At 44.0% G+C, this 20,083-nt stretch overlaps 1 protein-coding gene and 1 pseudogene across 1 annotated transcript; one reads left to right on the top strand and one right to left on the bottom strand.

Moving 5' to 3' along the window:
• The first annotated feature begins 4,629 nt into the window (after positions 1 to 4,629).
• On the top strand, positions 4,630 to 5,289 carry LOC146189019 (uncharacterized). Its single transcript, XM_084605162.1, has one exon. The coding sequence runs from the start codon at positions 4,630 to 4,632 to the stop codon at positions 5,287 to 5,289; it is 660 nt and encodes a 219-aa protein (XP_084461288.1).
• A 318-nt stretch (positions 5,290 to 5,607) lies between these two features.
• LOC146189018 (uncharacterized) lies at positions 5,608 to 11,458 on the bottom strand (annotated as a pseudogene).
• Positions 11,459 to 20,083: the final 8,625 nt, after the last annotated feature.

The following is a 20,083-nucleotide window of genomic DNA, read 5'->3' as shown; positions in this document are numbered from 1 at the left end:
TCTCTTGAACCGTCAGTGTACTGTCTGGGCGTGTTATTTTCGTCATGCTGAAAATGACCCAGGCTCGCGCTAATGTGCTGTGCGGTTAGCTGTTGTATTTAGATCTCAGCTGGCCGGAGCTCGAAGATCTTTTTCTTGGTCATCGGCTGCGGCACTCACCGGCGACACTACGGTACAAGTCGAGCCTCGGTCTGCTGAATGCTGATGCTTTGGAGAAGTTCCGAAGAATGTTTCGGTTCTGATAGGAACACACCGATGGGTTGAAAACCGCACTAAAAATTCCCGAAATGCTGGACAGCAGCCAAGGTGTGCACGTGTCGGGCAAAGAGGATATGCTCATGGGACTGCGACGCCTCGCCTACCCAAACCGCTGGTGGGATTTGGAGCCAATTTTCAACCGATGCAGCTCTGCCATGTCGAGCATCGTGTCGAAATTGTTTTGCCACATTGAGGAAAACTTTGGCCACCTCCTCGACGACACGGGAAAACATCAATGGCTTGGCATGGAAAACCTCCAGGAATACACAAACATGAGTGCTGCGTTGGAGTTCTCACAACTGCATGATATGGGATATTAGCTGTTGCATCTGCAAGGTTCTGTAATTTCCCAAAGCTTCGGTAATCAGAAAGTGGCTCTAATATAGCAGCACATGGAGAGTAAACTGCACGACGATTTGGATCTGAGCTAGTTGATTCATGTGGAACTACAGTAACAGCGAAAAAGCTTTCCATTCATTTAATCATTTATTCATCCTTAATCTCCCAGGCGAAAATGCCCTTATAGGATTGCTTCTGGTTTCTACTTGAATCATCCGGTTTTTAATGGTCCCATATGGAAGGCTGCTGGTTCGAGATGCAGACCTTAATGGCCCCATATGAGAGGTTGCTGGTTCCAGAAAGCACCAGAAGAGACCCTTCTGGTTCCATATGGTGCCTTAATGGTCCCATATGGAGGGTTGCTGGAAATGCTGACCTTAATGAACCCATATGGGAGGTTGCTGGTTCCAGAAAGCACCTAATGATCCCAGTTGAAGCCCATCTGGTTCGACATTGGATGCTACTGTTCCCTTAAGGAGTCATGCTGTTCCCATATGAAGCTTGTGTGGTCCCTGATGGGACCGAGGAACGGGATCATTCAATTGGGGGAGGGGGGTCCACCCATTTTCAGGCAGTGTAAATGAGCTCTATAGTGGGGATCTTGCAATAGGACAATTTGCTAGCTTCAAAAATCTGTCGGAGTAGTTTTTGTCAAAACACAGAGGTGCAACAGTTCAATTAGGATTTGTAGCAATTTTTGGAGCAGCAAAATCTTGGTTTGGTGCAGTGAAATCTATATTTGGAGCAGCTCAGAGGAAAATAATACTGCACTGTGCAGCACGAATTTAAATTTTGGAGCCGTTAAACTTGGAAGAAACCTTACTTTCAGCACAAAAAGATGAAAAGATGAGAATATCGGTCCACATGAATGTGATCCAAAGGAAATATAGCAAGGGCCACCTATCCCCGGTGCTGCATGTACCTATTTTTGTAAATAAGCGTTTTGTATGGCAAGGCATGCTATCACATTAAAAAAAAAAAAAAGAGTGTAACTCATGAAACCAAGGAGGCTAATTTTTAAAACTGTGGGACCGAAAAAAAAAGGAAAAAACTAGAGAATCTGCTCTTTTTTTTATATATGTAGAGCGGTTTGACAATCTTAATCACGGGATCTTATTTTGTTCACAAGAATCATCAAACACTGCTTTACTGTCTCCGAAATCCACAGCTTGCATTGTGCAAGGGTAGCTCCAGAAGAGCTCAATTCGAGCCGTGACTGCGATCAGCCTGAGCCCAAAAGCGAGCCTAGTACAAAAACAAAATGTTGATTCAAAAGCACCCAGAAAAACGACAAAGAAAAGAAAAATAGCAACCAAAAGGTGAAAGGGCAGATAAGAAAGCAAGTCATAGGCAAAGAAAACTGACGAGCGAGCGCATCGAGCTCGTGATTACGCTTTCTATATGGGCTGGCGATGAGTCGGTGGGTTTAGACGCAATATTTTCATTAAGAAGAGGTAGGCGATGACTCAGGATAATAGGTTATACATTGTATACACCTGTATAATAGGTTATACAGGTGTATTTCGTTCACAGAGCAGAGTTTGTATAGTATTTCAGCCATCCATAAATGTTAATTTTGGCAGCCTTGGGCTCCTCTGCGGTGTTATGGAATTTAATGCTGCTGCGCGTTTCTCGACCTGCTGACATCCGCAATAAATTTCGCATGTACCACTTTAGCAATAACACAAGCTATAACTGACGCACCTGCTACACTATCTGACGACGGGAAAGTGAGTCCATTGACGAGACACCATAAGAACAGCCTTGCTGTACCTGAATGGCCCCGCAAAATACCGAAAACTTCTAAGAGCAGCATAAAAACCTAGACCTACACCCATTAAAGGCACGCAGCACCTAAAACACAGTGTTCAAGTATTGTTCCGAAATCACAAGTACCACCACGGCCCTTTCCGCAATGCGACGCAGTAGCAGTGGTGCCGATCGTTACAAACTGGAGACGTACCACCATAGCCTCCTTTATACTTATGGTACCACACGAGCTGTCACCCGTGCGGTGAAGTATCCTCAATCCGCAACGGTTGAGCGTACTCAGGGTGGAGGAAGCACATGGATGAAAGAGGGAAAACTATGAGTAGGCATTAGAATGGCGTGACGCCATCTCAAAATAAAAGTAATTAAAATGCCAGTGACGTACGCTGCAGTGTCTGAAACGTCGTGACCGGTCATGTCACGGCCGCAGAAATTTGTCCCTGCATTTGGCAAATGTTTTGCGGCTTCTTGGGGCATCTTGGCGCAGAAAAATGCAACTGTATCAAAATGGCGCAATTGGCGCAGGTGTTGCACCCCTGAAAACATGATCTAGACTGATGGCCCCTCTCTAGTTTCAGGTGTTAAGGTGTTCCATTTCATACTGATGAGCAGAACTTAGTTCTAGTACTAGCTTCAGTTTAAAATCGCCTTCACCGACATGAGATGTGTTGATGTTGCATCCACATGTGCAAAGTGTTTGCCTTTTCTCGATCGCATGAACCACAAAAATTCGGAAGTATGAGACTTCAGAAACATCTGCAAATACTTCAAGAACAACCTGAACTTCAAACTGACCACCGCACCCTTTATATGCAATTACAATTAATGGGTTTGGTTTGGTTCGGCTGGTTAGGCGATGATGCTGGTGCTGGTGAAAATGATGCAGCTACAGATCAGGCGATGCCGGGTTTGCAAAAACATTCCTTCTTGGGTATAGTGAAAACTATTTGAGAGATATGTCAGCAGTAGTACAATCGGCAATTTCAGTCAAACATCAGGGGTCTTCTGGGCGAATCGGGAGGGTTGGAAGGTATGCAATGGTGTACTTATCAATGTACGTAGAAAATAAACTGCCAGAAAAATTAATAATGACTGAAGTTGACTGCCGTGTGCAATGTAGATTACTGTACAACAATGTATTGAGTTAGCCAGGAGTTCCAGCATGCAGTAAATGCATCCAGCAGTGCACATTTTGCCCCCATCGCTGTGTATTACCCACCCATCCAAGTGTGGACAGCATGTCACTCACTTCTCTTTCCCTGCATTGAGCAGTGAGCTAGGTTCATATAGCTCAACACAGGGCATGGCATGTAATTGCACACTTGGTGGCTCTCATCATGAGCAAGGGTGGCATCCATGGTTAGTTGCCATCAAGGAGGAGCCTAACACAGTATATGTGAAATGAAGTGAAACGAACCATTTATTTGATGCTGTTCACTTCATGGTGACAATTACTTGGATCACTGGCAGCTCATCATAATTCATTATAAATGGTTTTCAACACCCAGATGTTTAGAAACCTTCTGCAGTCATCACCAAGTGATATTTCATTTGCAGATGCCAAAAATACTTATACCCGTGTTACACGGATGACTTCAACGGCAGTTCAGTTTAACGGCAGTTCAGTTTTTCAACTGCCGTTCAGTTAACTGAGCTGTGCCTGCTGTTACGCGACCAAATTCGCGTTCAGTTGGATCTGTTCAGTTCACATTATAACCACGTGACCTCGCACATAAACCGAACTAAAAATATTCGCAAAACAGCTTATACATGTTTTTTCTTCAAATAATTGTCTGTTCGCATGTAATTTACAATTTTTCTGTGTATTTTGCGCTGTGATCGCAATTTTGCCATAATGACGGTAAAGTTTTAGCCGAGACTATCCGACGAGGATCGGCTAGAGCCACTTTCTGGCGCTGCTGCTTTGTCGTTTTGCATGGTGTATCGTGGCTGGGTGTTTGCCGCAAGCTAATGTTACAGTGCCTTCCCGCAATGTATTCCGGTCCACTTCAGTGTTTGATTGCAGCGGTGCGCTTTTTCGGAGAGCCTTTTTGCTCACTGACTCGTGCAAACATCGGTATGTCTTTGAGCCGTTTGGGAAATCAGCGTGATGAGCTATGCCTTCTTCTTGCTCAACAGCAGGCTTTGCTTTCTGCCAAAAGAAGCGAGTTACATGTTTTAAATATAAAGCGATCCGCAATCAGAAAGAAGAGGCAAGCGGCGGAGAAGCGATGCCGCTTTCTCATGATGTGCGCATTAAGAATGTGCACGAAGGAGCCACGACTGTGGACACTACCTCGACCTCCGTCCTGGTACGACACCACAGTACCAATGCTGTCTGACCAAGACTTCAAAGCGAACTTTCGGGTTGCGCGGGAGACGTTCGCCTATATCCTGAGCTCATGTGGACGGCTTCAGCGCATAGACACGAACATGAGGAGAGCCATCCCACTGGACAAACGGGTTGCGTTGTCTCTCTACAGACTCGAAAGTTCCGGGGAGGAAAGATCAATAGCGAACTTGTTTGGAGTGAGCCGCCCATCGGTGAATATTATCTTTCGCGAGTTCTGTGACATTGTTGTGGACGAACTGGAGCCAATAGTAGTGAAGATGCCCCCAAGAGATGGCATCGACGAACATGTGCGGCAATTTTCAACCGTGACTGGTTTTCCGCAAGGCTTCGGTGCTCTCGATGGATGTCACATCAAAGTGTCACCCCCGAAAGAAAACGCACAAGATTATTTTAACTATAAGGGGTGGTATAGCATTATATTGCTCGCAGTGGTTGACCACACGTACAGGTTTATGTACACAAACGTAGGATCACCTGGCAGAAACCACGATTCCGAAGTGTACAAACGCACAGTGCTGCCTCATTTAGCAAGCACAGGTTTTTTTCTCTGTGTCGCAAAAGTTGATTGAGGGAGAGAGTATTGGTGCAGTTTTGCTATGTGACCAAGCCTTCCCCCTCGAGCCCCATCTCATGAAGCCATATCCCCATCGGCACACTGGGAATGAGGTTGTGAGCACATTCAACTACTCCCTCTCAAAAGCAAGGAGAGTGGTAGAAAACGCCTTCGGGAGATTGAAGGCGCGATTCAGGATCTTGAAAGGTCTTGAATGCGACATTGGTAATGCCAATCGCATTGTGCGAACATGCTGCACTATTCATAACATTTGTTAACAGATGAGAGATGAATGCGACTCCCACTGGGCTGAAGAAGGTGGGCATCGACTTCCTCAACCTGTCTGCTCCAGCAGTGCAACAAGTTTGTCTGCAGAAAGAGTGCGGCGTGCTTTGGCGAGGCACCTCCACACCACGAATGTGTAAGTTTCACTGCTGCTTTTGTAATCTGTTACGACCAAACAAAATTTCGTTATTTCTCTCTCTCTCTCAGTAATGAGGGGTGATTGCAGGCCTTTTTGCCAACAGCCTTGGCTTTATGTGGCAGCATTGTAACAGCATGAGAATCACATATATCTGCTGAGAACGTGTGTACGTTTGGGTGCACAAAGAAGACATGTTCAAGCCTTTACATTTTATTTCTTGTTCCTTTCACAGTAACGTGATATAACTTTTACGAGCTCACGTTGAATATCATTGGCCTCCTTCTGGAGGCGATTTGCCCTTCTGGCAATTCTCAGCTCCTGCTGCGAGAACTGGGCTGCTCTTTCAGTTTCGGCCTCGTAGGCATTCATCATTCTGTCCAGTGTTGCTGTGTTGCGCCGAACCCTCCGGTGACCGGGTCGCCTGTTTTCCGTTTCAGCCGGGCTCCCACTTTGTGATGCAGTAGACGATGGGCCAGCTGTATCGCCGAGCAGGTCGCCCAGGCCCAGCGCAGTTGAGTCATCATTTGGTGCTGAGGCCAACACCTGTGCGCCGGCTGCCATCTCCGTGACCACCTCCAGCTAAAAGAAGAGAATGGTTTCATAATCAACCAAAGTGAACTTGCTTGTATGTGCTTTATATTGCCATTTATGTTAACTTGTTTCATGGCCTAAAAATGGCACTTGCAGAAACCTGTACCTTTTTCAATACATCATTCGCATCTAATACTTCTTTTGCACTCTGCTATATTTACTACATGGTGAACGATTAAATAATTTGCAGACAAATTTCTCTCTTCATGGTACTGCCAAACATAGTATGATATTAAACAGAAAGCCCACAAGACTGAACCGTGCAATATATCAGTCTGCTCTCTCTTTTTTTCTTTTTGCTGTTTCAAGTTTGTAGTGCACACATAATATTACATACATAATAAATAAGTACAAAAGGAGTTCCCATAGTGAAAAATACTCTACTGAAATCTCCTGAACTAGTTAGGAGGTATGAAAGGCAGCAGCGGTAACATCAAATGTAAAAAGTAAAACTACAGTATGTTCTAACAAATATAACTCGAGAGGAAAGGGAGAAAAAAAAATGTATGCTTAAATTATAGAATACCCACACAGAAGTGACCGTAGACAGAACGACAAGTATCATAGCAAAACAATATAAGCAAGAACAGCAGCATAGTGTTAAGTAATACAAAAGAATACAAGTATGCATTATCCAAATATTTACTACAAACAAGTGAACATGTACAAAAACTAAGTTTTACTGTTACTTCAGTGAGCACTTTTGTGGTATTAAGGTTCATTTGATTCAAAATCACTTTACAATAATGACTTGAGTGAAAGCATTGCAACTCGCACACACCTGGTAACTTTCCTCCAGGAGGCTCCTGTCATTGAAAGGCAATGATCCTAAAAATCTATGTAGGCTATGAAAATATGGCCATTGGATGGCCGCAGAGCCAGCAGCACATCTGCTGTGCTTTCTGTAAATAAGAGAAGCGTCAACAACAGCTATTGCCTTGTAAATGCAGCAACACAATTTGTTCCCATTCAAGGCAAACAATGTAGTAATTGAGAAAAAAATTAAAATGAACAGTCACTCACTGATACAAAAAGCATTTCAGATATCAATGTGAACACAAAGTTTTACAACAGAACCAGGAATTTGTAACACTGGCAAATTCATCTGTTTCTCTAGTGTCACTCTACCTATATTTTCCACATTTTGGATGTACTCTACTTTTTGAAAAGCCATCTTAACAATTCCTCTGATTCTACCTGGCACTTCTCTTTGTTGTGGCTTTCCTTCTTCGCACCCCACATTTAAGAATAACTTGAAGATGTATTTGTTGAATTGCTGATTTTTTTATGTGTTTCACATGCGTTATTACTTTTGCGTCTTGTCTGTATATTTATGTATTGTGCGAAATATGTTCTGTCTAATAAAGTTTCACTTTTGCTACAGAAGAAAAGTACTGTGAAGATTATTTACGCAAGGCTAAAAAATCGCCGGCGCACAATCAAATGACAATGACTGCACGTGCTACAAAGTAAACAATGTCGCTGCGCTTTTTCTTGGGTCTGCAAGTCGTGAAAACAGTGCTTTAGGCAGTAAAACTTCTATTAAATAATTATCAACACCCAGCCACTTACCTGTAGAGTTGGTTTAAATTTTCCAACTTCTGTCGGACCTGTTTCACCGTCACGTGCACCTCTGTACTGCCTAGCAATGCATTGAACGTGGCGGTCATTTCCGTATAAACTGGCGCGTTGTGCCTTTGGCCTCTAAGCTGCGGAAGATAATCCTCCCACAGATTAATTAGCACTCTGGTCATTTCTTCAGTCCAAACGAAGCGCCTCTGCGCCGCCGCGACCGCTGTCGCACCGTTCGCTGCTGCTTCCATGTCAGCCTGCCACTGTGTGATTGCGCTATTGAATTCCCGCGGGATAGTCAACGCACGTGGGTAAACAAACCACTACCTTGGTCACGTGACCATGCGCCAAACCTACTAACAATGCAAAATAAGCTCTTGAATTGTTTATTTTTACATTTTATGCATTTGTTTAAGGCTTTTTGATGTATTTATGCTTTTATTTGCCTTGTTTTCTTGGCTCCGAATTTTTACTTGCCGTGGCTCACAAAGCCAAGACAATCCATGTTGCCAACTCGGCCGATGCAGCCCCGTCCGCTGACCGCCATCTTGTCAGTTGACCGATTCAACGGCGACCCCCGACCTCAGTTGAACTGAACTGCAGTTCAGATTTCAACTACAGTTGGCGCTGCCGTGTAAAATCGCTAACTGCAGTTCAGTTCAACTGACCGCCAACTGAACTGCCGTTGAAAACGCCCGTGTAACAGGGGTATTATTTTCCTTGTTTATAAGAAGCAAAATAGATTGACTACTCTGGATAAAATTGAAGAACTGTAATTTTGCATAATTATTCAGGAAGTGTCAAGCACTGTATAATCCAAATGAGGGGTTATGCAAGTGCTGAATTGCACATTTGAAATATTTTACCAGGTAGAAACTGATTGAGACTAAAAACACAAGCACCACATACTAATACCATTAAAATTATAATAGATTGTATTCACAATGAAATGTACAAAAATTAATTAAACAATCAAATATAAGCACATATTGCTACACAGAAACATTATCCATATAATCTCCACAGCCTCAAAGCAAATACAATTCCATTTAATATTTTCAAACAATTGTATTGCAGCCATACACTAATTCCCCTGCAGCAAAGCACTGGCCCCAATTGCAACCACCACAGCTCCATGACCAAAAATTAATATATACTGAAGCTTGACTTCTTAAGTACAAAGGCAAGTTACAACACAAGTTTTTTTTACTCTAAATGAATATGAAATTGGGTAAATGAATACAAAATAGATACCACATCAAATACTATACATGACAAAAGCAATTCACATAGACACAAGACTAAAAGAACAAGCATGCTTATAGATGAAAAAACTTGGTCACATAAAGCATACTAATGAAAGCGAGCAACAGCCAGGAATTTAAAAAAAATGTCTGGGAGTGCCTCCCAGGCTGCAGACAAGCGTCAGCCTGTAACGTCAGTGGAGATGCGCAGGAGATGAAGAGTTGCAGGTACAGTGAGCTATAAATATGATTTCTAGCTCCCTATTGGCCTCGAGATCAAGCAGAGTCGCCACCTTGCGGCTCAGCGGCGAAGCCTACCCAGTGTGGATGCGTTTTTGCGTCGCGTACCAGCCCGCAGTGATTTACGCGCGTGCGTGCAGCGTGTACAGGAGTGTTTTTTATTTGTTTCACGGTTCCTGCCCGCTTTTGTTTCCTTATCTGCCTCTTGCAAAGAGATATGTGAACAGGCTATCATCCCACGCTTCATTACAAGAAAAAAATACTTGTCCGTATAAAGTATATGTCATGCTGGATAGGGACATCATCCGTCACGGTTTTCGGCGCTTGAGATCCTTTGAAACGCGGTGTCTCAAACGAAGTGGTACTGTCGTTAGCACCGTGTCAAAGCAAAACAGGTCGCTGCCGTCGATAAAAGTTAATGCAAACACTCAGAAATCGCATATTCCCGTTTCTGTTTATAATACCGCAGCGACTAAAACATATGCCACCGCAGACTGCTTCATACAGCAGAATGCGGTTTGAACAGGCCAATATGCCTGATATGCCTTCTGTATGCACGATACAGTTCTGTGAGTACTCACTGAGCTCTGTGAGTACTCATCTCACTGAGCTTTTGCATAAACAAAAACTAAAAAGTAACAGTCACATACACTCACTGCACCTGTTGTGTAGCATACAATACTAATCTGAACAACTAGCAACCTATCTTTCCTAGTTGTCATTAATATTAGTGCACAGTTTTTATTGGTCTTCTGCTAGAGTGCTATGATCAGAACATGTTGGGGCAGTGCTAACTGGACAAAACACGACAATCAAGCAGCAGTATTTTCAGCACAGGATATGTACTGGTTTGTGGGGTTCAACGTCCCAAAGTGACTCAGGCTATGAGACACCGTACTGGAGGACTCCGAAAATTTCGACCACCTGGGGTTCTTTAGCGTGCGCTGACATCGCACAGCACAAGGGTGCCTTGCTTTTCGCTTTCATGTAAAAGTGGCCGCCGAGGCCGGGATTCGATCCCGCATCCTTGGGAACAGTAGTCGAGCGCCGTAACCACTGCGCACCCCGGCGAGGCTTATATGCACTGGTTTGCTCTTTCAATGCTGGAGCAGAGCTGCATTAGCTGAGAAGTAGAAAGTGGAAACATCTACACCAATTGCTGCCATTTCTAAATTGTACAAGATTTAAGTTTGTGCAATTTTAAGCAATATCCTGCTCACATTCAAAAGTGTGAAATTAAGTTACCTTTGAGAACATCACCTCGTTGCATGAATCCCATGTAATGCTGCCAGTCGCCAGGTCGTCCATCTGGTTGGCAAAGGCATCCAGGAGCAGCGTTATGTTCGGATGGGACTTCCCATACCATAACGCCAACACCAACACATTTTTGTCCCTTATGTGTAATGGCAGTTCATTTACTGTCAGCTGCACAGGCCAAATTGAGCAGTTTGAAGACCTGAATAGAAGGCTGCCGTCGGCATTAATGGTAACAGTCAGGTCCTTCAGGGCCAGTTCACGCCTAATATGCTTGTAAAGCGATCCATCTATGATGTCACTCAATTCTTCTTTGTTTGTTGTCAAGTTCTGTTCAATTAACTCTAACTTGCTTCGAAGGATGTCTGCAACACTGTTCGGTAAGTAGCGAACCTAACCCTAATGGGCAGCATTACAAAGAACTGTCCATACAATAGCATCTGCTGGCCGCTGTACTTTCTTGAGCATGTCCCGCAACGCCCATCCACCTGATTTCTCTCGGCCAGATCACCGGATGTCTCTGCGAGCAGTGTCATGCAATTCCCGCAGTAAAAATAAAAATGAGCTCTATCAATCCTGGCTCCAACGTGTTTCTTGAAGAGGAACTTGGTTGCTGGAACAACATGCCTATCAAGGATATAAATTATCAACTTCTGCAGTGCTTCAACTCCCTTCCATGGAAAACCGAACTCTAGTACAAAGTTCACTGCTAGTGCCAGCAAATCATCTGCGGACAGATCACTATTCGCGGCCACGTTCTGGAAATTTTTTGATGTGCATATAATGTCACGGTAACAGTCATCAGATATGCTCGCATCGTGAGTTGATGTATCGGACGGGGCTGCAGCGTTATGAAGCATTTGGGCGACATTTCTCCCGGCTTCACCATGATCGATGCTTGCTGACAGTTGTGCTTCATGCGCTTTTTTTGGTGTTGCTTTTTTATATAGAAAGTGAAGAGAAAATTAAAGAGAAGATGGCCACGAAAAGTCTTTTGGTTCCAAAAATCCCGAGCCCGGACGACTCATCCGATGATGAGGATGAGTTGCATAAAAAGAAGTGTGAAAAAAAAAGTAGGTGAAAATTATATCACTTACACCATTCGTCAAAAATTTACAGACCAAAGAATTTGCTTCTGAGCCACACCATCTAGCCCATACTGCAAATTGTAAATCTGGCTGTAAGAGATTTGGTCCTGCTGCTTCCAAACATGTAGGCTTTCTATGGGTGCACAAAGAGTGCATGCCCTCAGGAAGCTGCACGACATGGCTTAAGAAGCCAATCCCCTGATTTGCAATCTTTTAACATAGCTAATTGTATTCTGGCAAGTTCAAGCTTCTTAAGTTCATCTAGCAACAATGCAGTGTCGTTCCCTTCATTGCTGAATATTGCGATCACTCTTCATTGTTTGCTAATGAAACTTTAATTACGTTTTGCATTTCAGAAACAAAAGCAAAACCAAGCTAGAGCAAAAAGGTTGCAATATGATAGCATATTAAAAAAAAACCTGCAAGCAAACAAAAAAAACCGGCAGAACTTCCGGGAGGACACCAGCACGTAAGGACAGCTTTTATAAAACAACGATTGGCTTATATTTCTCATAAAAAAACATGCATAATCTAAAATTGTTTCCAGTTGAAGAAACGTCATCCATCGATTACAGTCTTCTTCAGACTGAAGATTCACTGTGCTCACGACGAGAATTATTAGATTCCAAGAAGAAAAATTTTTGGAAAAAAAAGAGCAGAAGAGCTGGAGGACAAAAATTTTTGACAGATCAGGTTGCAACTTTGCAAGGGTGCATGAAAATCAAAATTTTTGAATGTAAGTGTGGTAGACGTAGCCGGTATAACAAGCAAAACTGTTTATTTATACATCAGGTAATGGCGCCTGTTTTCGCTCTGCTTGGCGCGGTCGCCCATGCCGGGGTTTCCCCGCGGTCCGGCTCGCGTGTCTGGCATGACGCTGTGGCCACTTACGTTGGGCTCGCTGTCCTCCTGGGTGTCACGCTGCGTTGGTTATCCCACCGCTGCCACCATGTGGTAGACGTAGCCGGTATAACAAGCAACTGTTTATTTATACACCAGGTAATGACGCCCGTTTTCACTCTGCTTGGCGCGGTCGCCCATGCCGGGGTCTCCCGGCGGTCTGCCTGGTTAGCTTGCCGCTTGGGGCGCTGTCGTCAGTGGCGCCTACAACAGTAAGTTTAGCGTGTTCCCTCTTCACTCAGTGCGAAATTTTTGCAAATGCAGTGAGTTTCGTTTTGTGTATAAATAATACGTTTGTATTTTGCATGAAGTGGAAGACAAGCAGGAACTGCAAGCAAGAAAAGTTGTCCACTGCAGGGGTTAGTTAACTTTAGAATCTTGTAAAATAAAGTATGACCTTGCATATTTCTTTATTTTGTTAAATTGAAATGCATGGTTAGAATAATAGTATTCAAAACAAGAAAGGTGACTTCCAGCTTAAGCACAAAGTTGCGTGACTTTCTATACAGTTCCGTTTCCACCTGGGTGTCGTATGCCAACTGCCATCCCAGATAGCACTTGTGCTGCTGTGGGAATTGGAGCCAAATGTAAATATTCTTTTACTTGAAAAAAGACTGTGATAGTGTAATTGCATTGATTTGGCCAGGTTAATTTCACTGCAGGGAACTTGCTTGGCCATCATGATGTGCCTACTCAGGAAGAGGTGGCCTACTGTAAGTTGCATTGCTTTTTATTCAGCTGCTTGTCTTTTGTGTTGTGTTGTGTTGGGTTTAATGGCGCATAGGCGACTGGGGCCATCATGCGCCAAACGCAAGGTATGACTCCCTTAAAATGTTAGGCTTCCTTAGGTGCAGTCCTTGGTCAGGCAAGGACCTCCGAGGAACCCAACAAAATAAATCAAGGACCTCAGCCTTCTTCTCAGAAATGAGAAAGTGGATGAGGTGTATCATGATATATATTGAGGCGCTGGGTGTGGATTATAGTTTCTTAAGTAGGCCTGCCTCTCCTAAAAAGCTAAAAATGTTTGAAATATGTATAAGTGCTTCTTCGCCTAAAATCAATGTTGGGTGGAAAGGGATATGTTCATCGTAAAATCGGGTAAAATATTTTTTCCGCAGTGTTTCTAGGTGTCTGCATGTAAATAATACATGACTGACTGTGAGCTGAGCTCCGCATTTCTCACATAGGGGCTGGACTTCTTTTGTGAGTAAAAAGTTATGAGTAAGGTGTGTGTGTCCAATGCGTAGACGGGCTAAAATCACTTCAGTGAAACGCTCCTGATCTGTGCACGACCTCCATTCACCTAGGACGGGTTTTATGAGGTGTAGTTTATTGTTTATTTCCTTGTCCCAAGCCGTCTGCCATTTTGTTCTTAGTTTACTCCGTATGATCCTCATGGAATCTTTGTAAGGAATGTCTATTTGTTTTACTGTACGTTACGGGCCCGTGCAGCACATTTATCGGCTTCCTCATTCCCCTGATACCTACATGGCTAGGGACCCAGCAAAATTTGATTTCCTGTCCTTGCTTGTAAGCCTTTATTGCGTTGTTGATGATATTTCCAATTAAGGGCTCCTCTGCATTTTTAGGGTGCAGCGCTGCAATGACACTTAAAGAGTCAGAATATATAACACTGCGTTTAGTATTTTCTTGCAGTACAGCTTCTACGGCTACTAATATGGCATACCCTTCGGCAGTAAAAACTGACGAGCACTGAGGCAATCGCACTGTTTGCTCCGAACTTCCCTGAATTATTGCGCTCCCCACATAATCAGTAGTCTTTGATCCGTCTGTGTAAAAGGCCTTATATGTTTTGTATTTTTCATCTAGTGAAAGAAACTCTTGTAGTATATGTTCTTGAGGAGTTTGCTTTTTATTTAAGTGTACCAGTGTGAAGTCACACATAGAGGGAAAAATCTCCCATGGTGGAAGTGGATCTGGTCTACTGGCAATATTGGGGAGGGCATCTAGTAAGTCTAATTCTCTGCATTTTTCTTCAAATCGGAGAAGGATTGGTTTGACTGCTCGGGGTTTATTGTTAAATAGAATTCGTGATGGTGATGTGGTAACGATAGGATAACAGAGGCGTTTCGGAAGAGATCTTATTTTCTGTATGTATGCACACGTAAGCATGGTTCTTCTGTCGGTAAGGGACGGTTCGTTAGTTTCAACATAGAGACTACTGATGGGTGATGTTCTGTAAGCCCCTGTTGAGAGACGGAGGCCTGTGTTGTGTACTGGGTCGAGTCGTGTCAAGTATGATGGTCTGGCTGAGTCGTACACTATGCTTCCATAGTCTAAGCAGGAGCGTACCAGAGAGCGGTAAATTCGAAGAAGACATGTCCTGTCAGAGCCCCACCGTTTTCTTGAGAGCACTTTAAGGATATTTAGGGCTCGAGAAGCTTTCTTTTTTAAGTTATTTATGTGGGGTAAGAATGTAAGTTTTTTATCGAAGATCAGGCCTAAAAATTTGTGTTCTTGCTTTACTGGCAGTGTAGATTCCTGTAAATACAGAGTAGGGTCAGTGTGAAGCCCTCTTTTGAGGGAGAAGAGAATAGCTACTGTTTTTTGTGGGGAAAATCTAAAACCATTGTTGTCTGCCCACGCCGTGAGTTTGTTTAATGTCATTTGTATTTGCCTCTCACACACTGGTATGCTGGCGGATGTGCAGGCTATTTGCAGGTCATCAACATATATCGAATACATAATGGACCGTGGGATTATTTTTGCCATAGAATTCATTTTAACAATGAAAAGCGTGGTGCTTAGGATACACCCCTGAGGTACCCCGTTCTCCTGAATGAAAGGTTTGGACATACATGTGCCTAGACGGACACTGAATGAGCGGTTGGCAAGGAAGTCGCTTAAAATGTTCAGCATCCTCCCCTGGATGCCTATGTCTGCCAAGTCACGTAGTATTCCATATCTCCAAGTTGTATCGTAGGCCTTCTCCACATCAAAGAATACCGCGAGACAGCTCTGTTTATGTATAAACGCTTCTCTGACTGTATTCTCGAGGCGGACCAGATGATCAGTTGTTGAATGTGCTTTTCTAAAGCCACACTGATGTATGTCAAGTAGTTGTCGTGATTGTAGAACAAAATTTAATCTAATATTTAAAATACTTTCAAAGGTCTTTGCAAGGCAACTTGTCAAAGCTATGGGCCGATAACTGCATGCAGAGGTTGGTGGTTTACCTGGTTTAAGCAATGGGACAATAATGGCTTTTTTCCAGGCTTCTGGCAGCTTCCCTAACACCCATATCTTATTAAAAAATTTAAGGAGTGCTTTAATAGCATTTTCAGAGAGGTGTGCTAACATTTCGTAATGCACCTCATCAGTCCCTGGGGCAGTCTGCTTTCTGGCAGAGAGTACTGTGTGTATTTCTTGGAGCGTAATTAAACTATTATATTTTTCATTTCTCTTGCCACTTGTGGGAAGTCTTTGTCTTTCAGCCACATTTTTGTACCTTAAGAAAGTGTCAGTGTAGTGTGAGGAGCTAGATACTGCAGAAAAATGTCTTCCTAATATGTCTGCCTGTTCTTCTAGAGTCGATTGAGTATCGGGGGCTGTCAATATGGGAATAGTAAATGAGGAGTAGCTTCCGTCTAGTTTGTGAACTTGCTCCCACATTTTTTTTGGACTTCATCGAACTATTTATTGACGTCACATACCTCTGCCACGATTCTTTTTCAGCCTTTCGACGAATAAATCGTGCTTCTGCTCTTGCCTTTTTAAATGCTATGAGGTTTCCTTGGGTTGGGTACCTGCGGAAAGTTCCCCAGGCCTTATTTTGTTTCTTTTTTGCATCCCGGCATTCTTGCGTGTACCAGGCTTTGTTACTGCGATGCACAACTCCCGAAAACTGTGGAATAGCTAGTTTTGCTGCACGTATTATGCAATTAGTAAACCTTTCATTCAATTCATCTACAGTGAGCTCCTCTGAAAAAACTTCTTCCAGATTGGCTTTGGACTGGAAAAGTGGCCAGTCGGCTAAATGGAGCTTCCATCGTCGCGGTTTGCTTGGGGTGACTTTGGTGATGATGACATGCGGATTAGTACTGGTAGGTGATCACTCCCATATGGATTCTCTAAAACTTCCCATTTAAAATCATTAAAGAGAGAAGGTGAATAAAATGACAGGTCTAAAACACTCATCTTTCCCGTGCTCGGAGAGCAGTAGGTCGGTTTACCTGCGTTTAGTAAGCAAATGTTGTTAGATAGAATAAAATCTTCAATAATTAGGCCTCGCGCATCAATTTTTTCGCTTCCCCAGAAAGGAGAATGTGCATTAAAATCACCAACTACCACATAAGGTTCCGGTAGTTGATTTATAAGGTTTTCTAAGTCATTGAGAGCTATTTTTCGATGTGGCTCAACATACACGCAGCACACCGTGATTCTTTTAAATGTAAGCAAGGTGGCTGCCACTGCTTCAAACTGAGTGTCAAGTTTGTATTCACTAGCTGCAATATCATTCCTTACAATGATAGCAACACCACCCGAGAGCCTGCTAACGTGCTCTCGGTCGCGGCGAAAAACTTTATATTTTTTTAGTGTTTTTATGCTGCGCACCGAGATTGGTTTCCTGAACGCACAGCGCTGCGGGTAAGAATGAAGCAAGAATGTCTTTTATATCGCTGTAGTTTCTTAAAAGTCCTCTACAGTTCCAATGAACTAAGAACGCCATTTTATATGAGGAAGGTAGAGAGACTAAGTTTTTTCTGGCCCGGTGATTCGGGCCTTTTCTTTTCTAGTTCGCTCCAAGGAGCTCCGTCGCCTGTCAGATGTTGACGGCCCCGGACGGTCGTCGTTTGTTGTGTCCATTGCGTCCTCGGACGTGCTGGACGATTGTGCAGACTGCACAGACACATTTGTGGTAGATCTCGCCGTTACTGGAGAGACCTTGGGGCCAGCTGACCTAGAGGCCCGCGCAGCCTGCTTTGGGGGTGGTGGAGCAGCCCCAGCTACTTCCACCGGGGACGTAGAGGTCCCTGCCTTAGGTGCACCGTGTGTCACCTGGGCAGGTTCCAAGGACTGTTGTGACGCCGCCCCCTTTTGCGTCACAACAGAATAAGTTGGGGTGTGAGTGGACGTGAGTTTCTTACGTGCTTCCCTGTAAGTGAGGTTTTCTTTGACTTTTAGTGTGATGATATCTTTCTCTTGTTTCCATGTTGGACAGGTTCGTGAGTAAGCAGCGTGGCTGCCCTCACAGTTGATGCAAAAATGCGTTTCGGATTCACAGTTCTCAGCGGGATGCTCGTGGGAGGCACACTTCGCACATGTAAGTTGGCCTCGGCAAGTCTGTGAGCCGTGGCCATACCATTGGCATTTGAAACAGCGACGCGGGTTAGGTATGTACGGTTTCAGTTTTATCTTCGTGTACCCTACCTCCACAGCCTCGGGCAGTGTGCTCGATTCGAAGGCAAGGACTAAGTGCCTGGTCGGTATCTCTTTGTTATCCCGTCTGATTTTAATTCTGAACACATTGATGACATTTTGTTCTCTTAGTCCTTCAAGGAGTTCTTCTTCACTTAGGTACTTTAGGTCGTCATCTGAAATGACTCCCCTCACCATGTTTAGAGAGCGGTGTTTGGTGACATTAACTGGGCATTCCCCAAAGCTGGTTACTGTAGGAAGTTTTTCATTTTGATGATGGTACATAATTTCCAAGAGTAGGTTGCCATTTGGAAGTTTTTTGACATTGTATCCTTGGCCTATTGCTTCAGTCAATGTCTTGGTCACGACAAAAGGAGATATTTGCCTAGCTGTTTTTTGAGGGTCTTCACTGTGCACCACGTGGAAGCGTGGGAATCTGTTTGCATTCTTTAGAAAGAAGTTTGCAGTTTCATCGGTCCGTCCCCTTTTTCGGGAACGATCATTGGAGAGCAAAGAAGAAGCCATACAATAAGTTTTTGTTCAGCCGGGGTGGCGGCCACCCACCATGGAGCCCAACGAGGGGACGGGACAGGAACTCGCAAAGCAGTCCTGCCCACGCCAGCCGTACACCCCGACTATAACCAAATATGGCATAACGCAGGGTGGTTAGCCACACAAGGTTAACCCTCGCCGCCTGGAAGTAGGAAGAAACGAAGAAGGTAAGAGAAGACAGGACAGTTGTAAGAGAGGGGATAGGAAAGTGAAAGATGGAGGGGAGGACAGGAAAAGGCGACTGCCGATTTCCCCCGGGTGGGTCAGCCCGGAGGTGCCGTCTGTGGGAAGCGTGGGCCAAAGTGGTGTGTTGCCTCCGCCGAGGGGCCTTAAAGGTCCAAACACTCGGCATCGGCTCAACCACCAGGATCCCCTTTTCCCCAGACACGGCGATGCCACGCACGGCTAAGCGTGGGTGCTCGGGGTCCGTGGTGTCGCACAGTACACGCAAACATCTGCTTTAACAGATGCCCCCTGCGGAGGCTTGTCTTTTGTTTTACAATTGTACAAAGTGCAGCTCATAACTTTTAAATTTTTTCTAGCATCCTCAGTAGACCTGTCACTTCCTTCTGATTGCACTGATAAGCAGCAGCCGCCCTTATGTAAGCCAAGTTTCTCAAAAATGTTTACTGTATTACCTTTATCTCTTGATAGTCACCCTAATTGTGTAGCCAAAAACACTTTATGCATCCAGTAATTTATAGAAGTGAAAGTCCAGAATGCCCAGCTAAAGTGTCCTTCCTAGCAAGGAAGCTTTTGATTGCAATCGCTTTTGGATTGACGCATAGAAATTAACATATCTCTTTTCAAATTGTCATGCACCTGGTAAGCAGTTTATGATTGAATCACATTGTTCGTGCCTTAAGCTTTAAGCCTGAACCCCACTTGTGAGTTTGGTAAAATTAGTCTTTCCTTCCGAGTATTATTTTGCTTTGAACACCTAAGTATTCATTTTAAAAGTCAGCACATTCAATTTGAAATCACTTTACAGCACTTTCTCTACTTATTGGGCCTGTGTTCATTTTTCTTTTTTTTTTTTGCAGCGGCTGCAGCAACAGTGCCATCGGAACCATTTAGCTATTTGGAGGATGGAACTGTGAATAAAAGCCTCTCGCAACATGTGGAGTAGCCAGCTTCTTTAGCTGTGGCAAGAATGTGCAGCAGCGTTATCCTAAAATTTTCTGTTTGAGCACAACCTGTTGTCCAACAGAGTACTAACCATTAATGTATTTTGGTCTCGGGAAACCCATTGAAACAAGTCTAGTCAAGACGGGAGTGTTTCCAACCATCTGTTATGTTTCACCTCACCCACCCCCCCCCATAAATCCAACATTTGCGTGTTCTCAACTGGTCAGTTTTTGGCGTGTTGCCTGGAATATCAGTCATAATGAGATATTTGTGTATAAAGCCGTAAAAACATGCGGCGGAAATCCTCGGTAATCTGTCTCGCGACGCCGCCGCCTGTCATTGACGCTGGTGCTCACAGCACGCAGCGGCGTGATTATGCGACAGAGAGGCTCGTTTTCAGTGTCGCTTTGTTGCCGCCTCGTCGTTCGGTCAAGGAGA

Source organism: Amblyomma maculatum, chromosome 5, assembly GCF_055883805.1.
Source record: "Amblyomma maculatum isolate TAMU_Amacu chromosome 5, ASM5588380v1, whole genome shotgun sequence".
Lineage (NCBI taxonomy): Eukaryota > Metazoa > Arthropoda > Arachnida > Ixodida > Ixodidae > Amblyomma > Amblyomma maculatum.
This window is presented reverse-complemented; position numbering and strand designations above follow the sequence as displayed.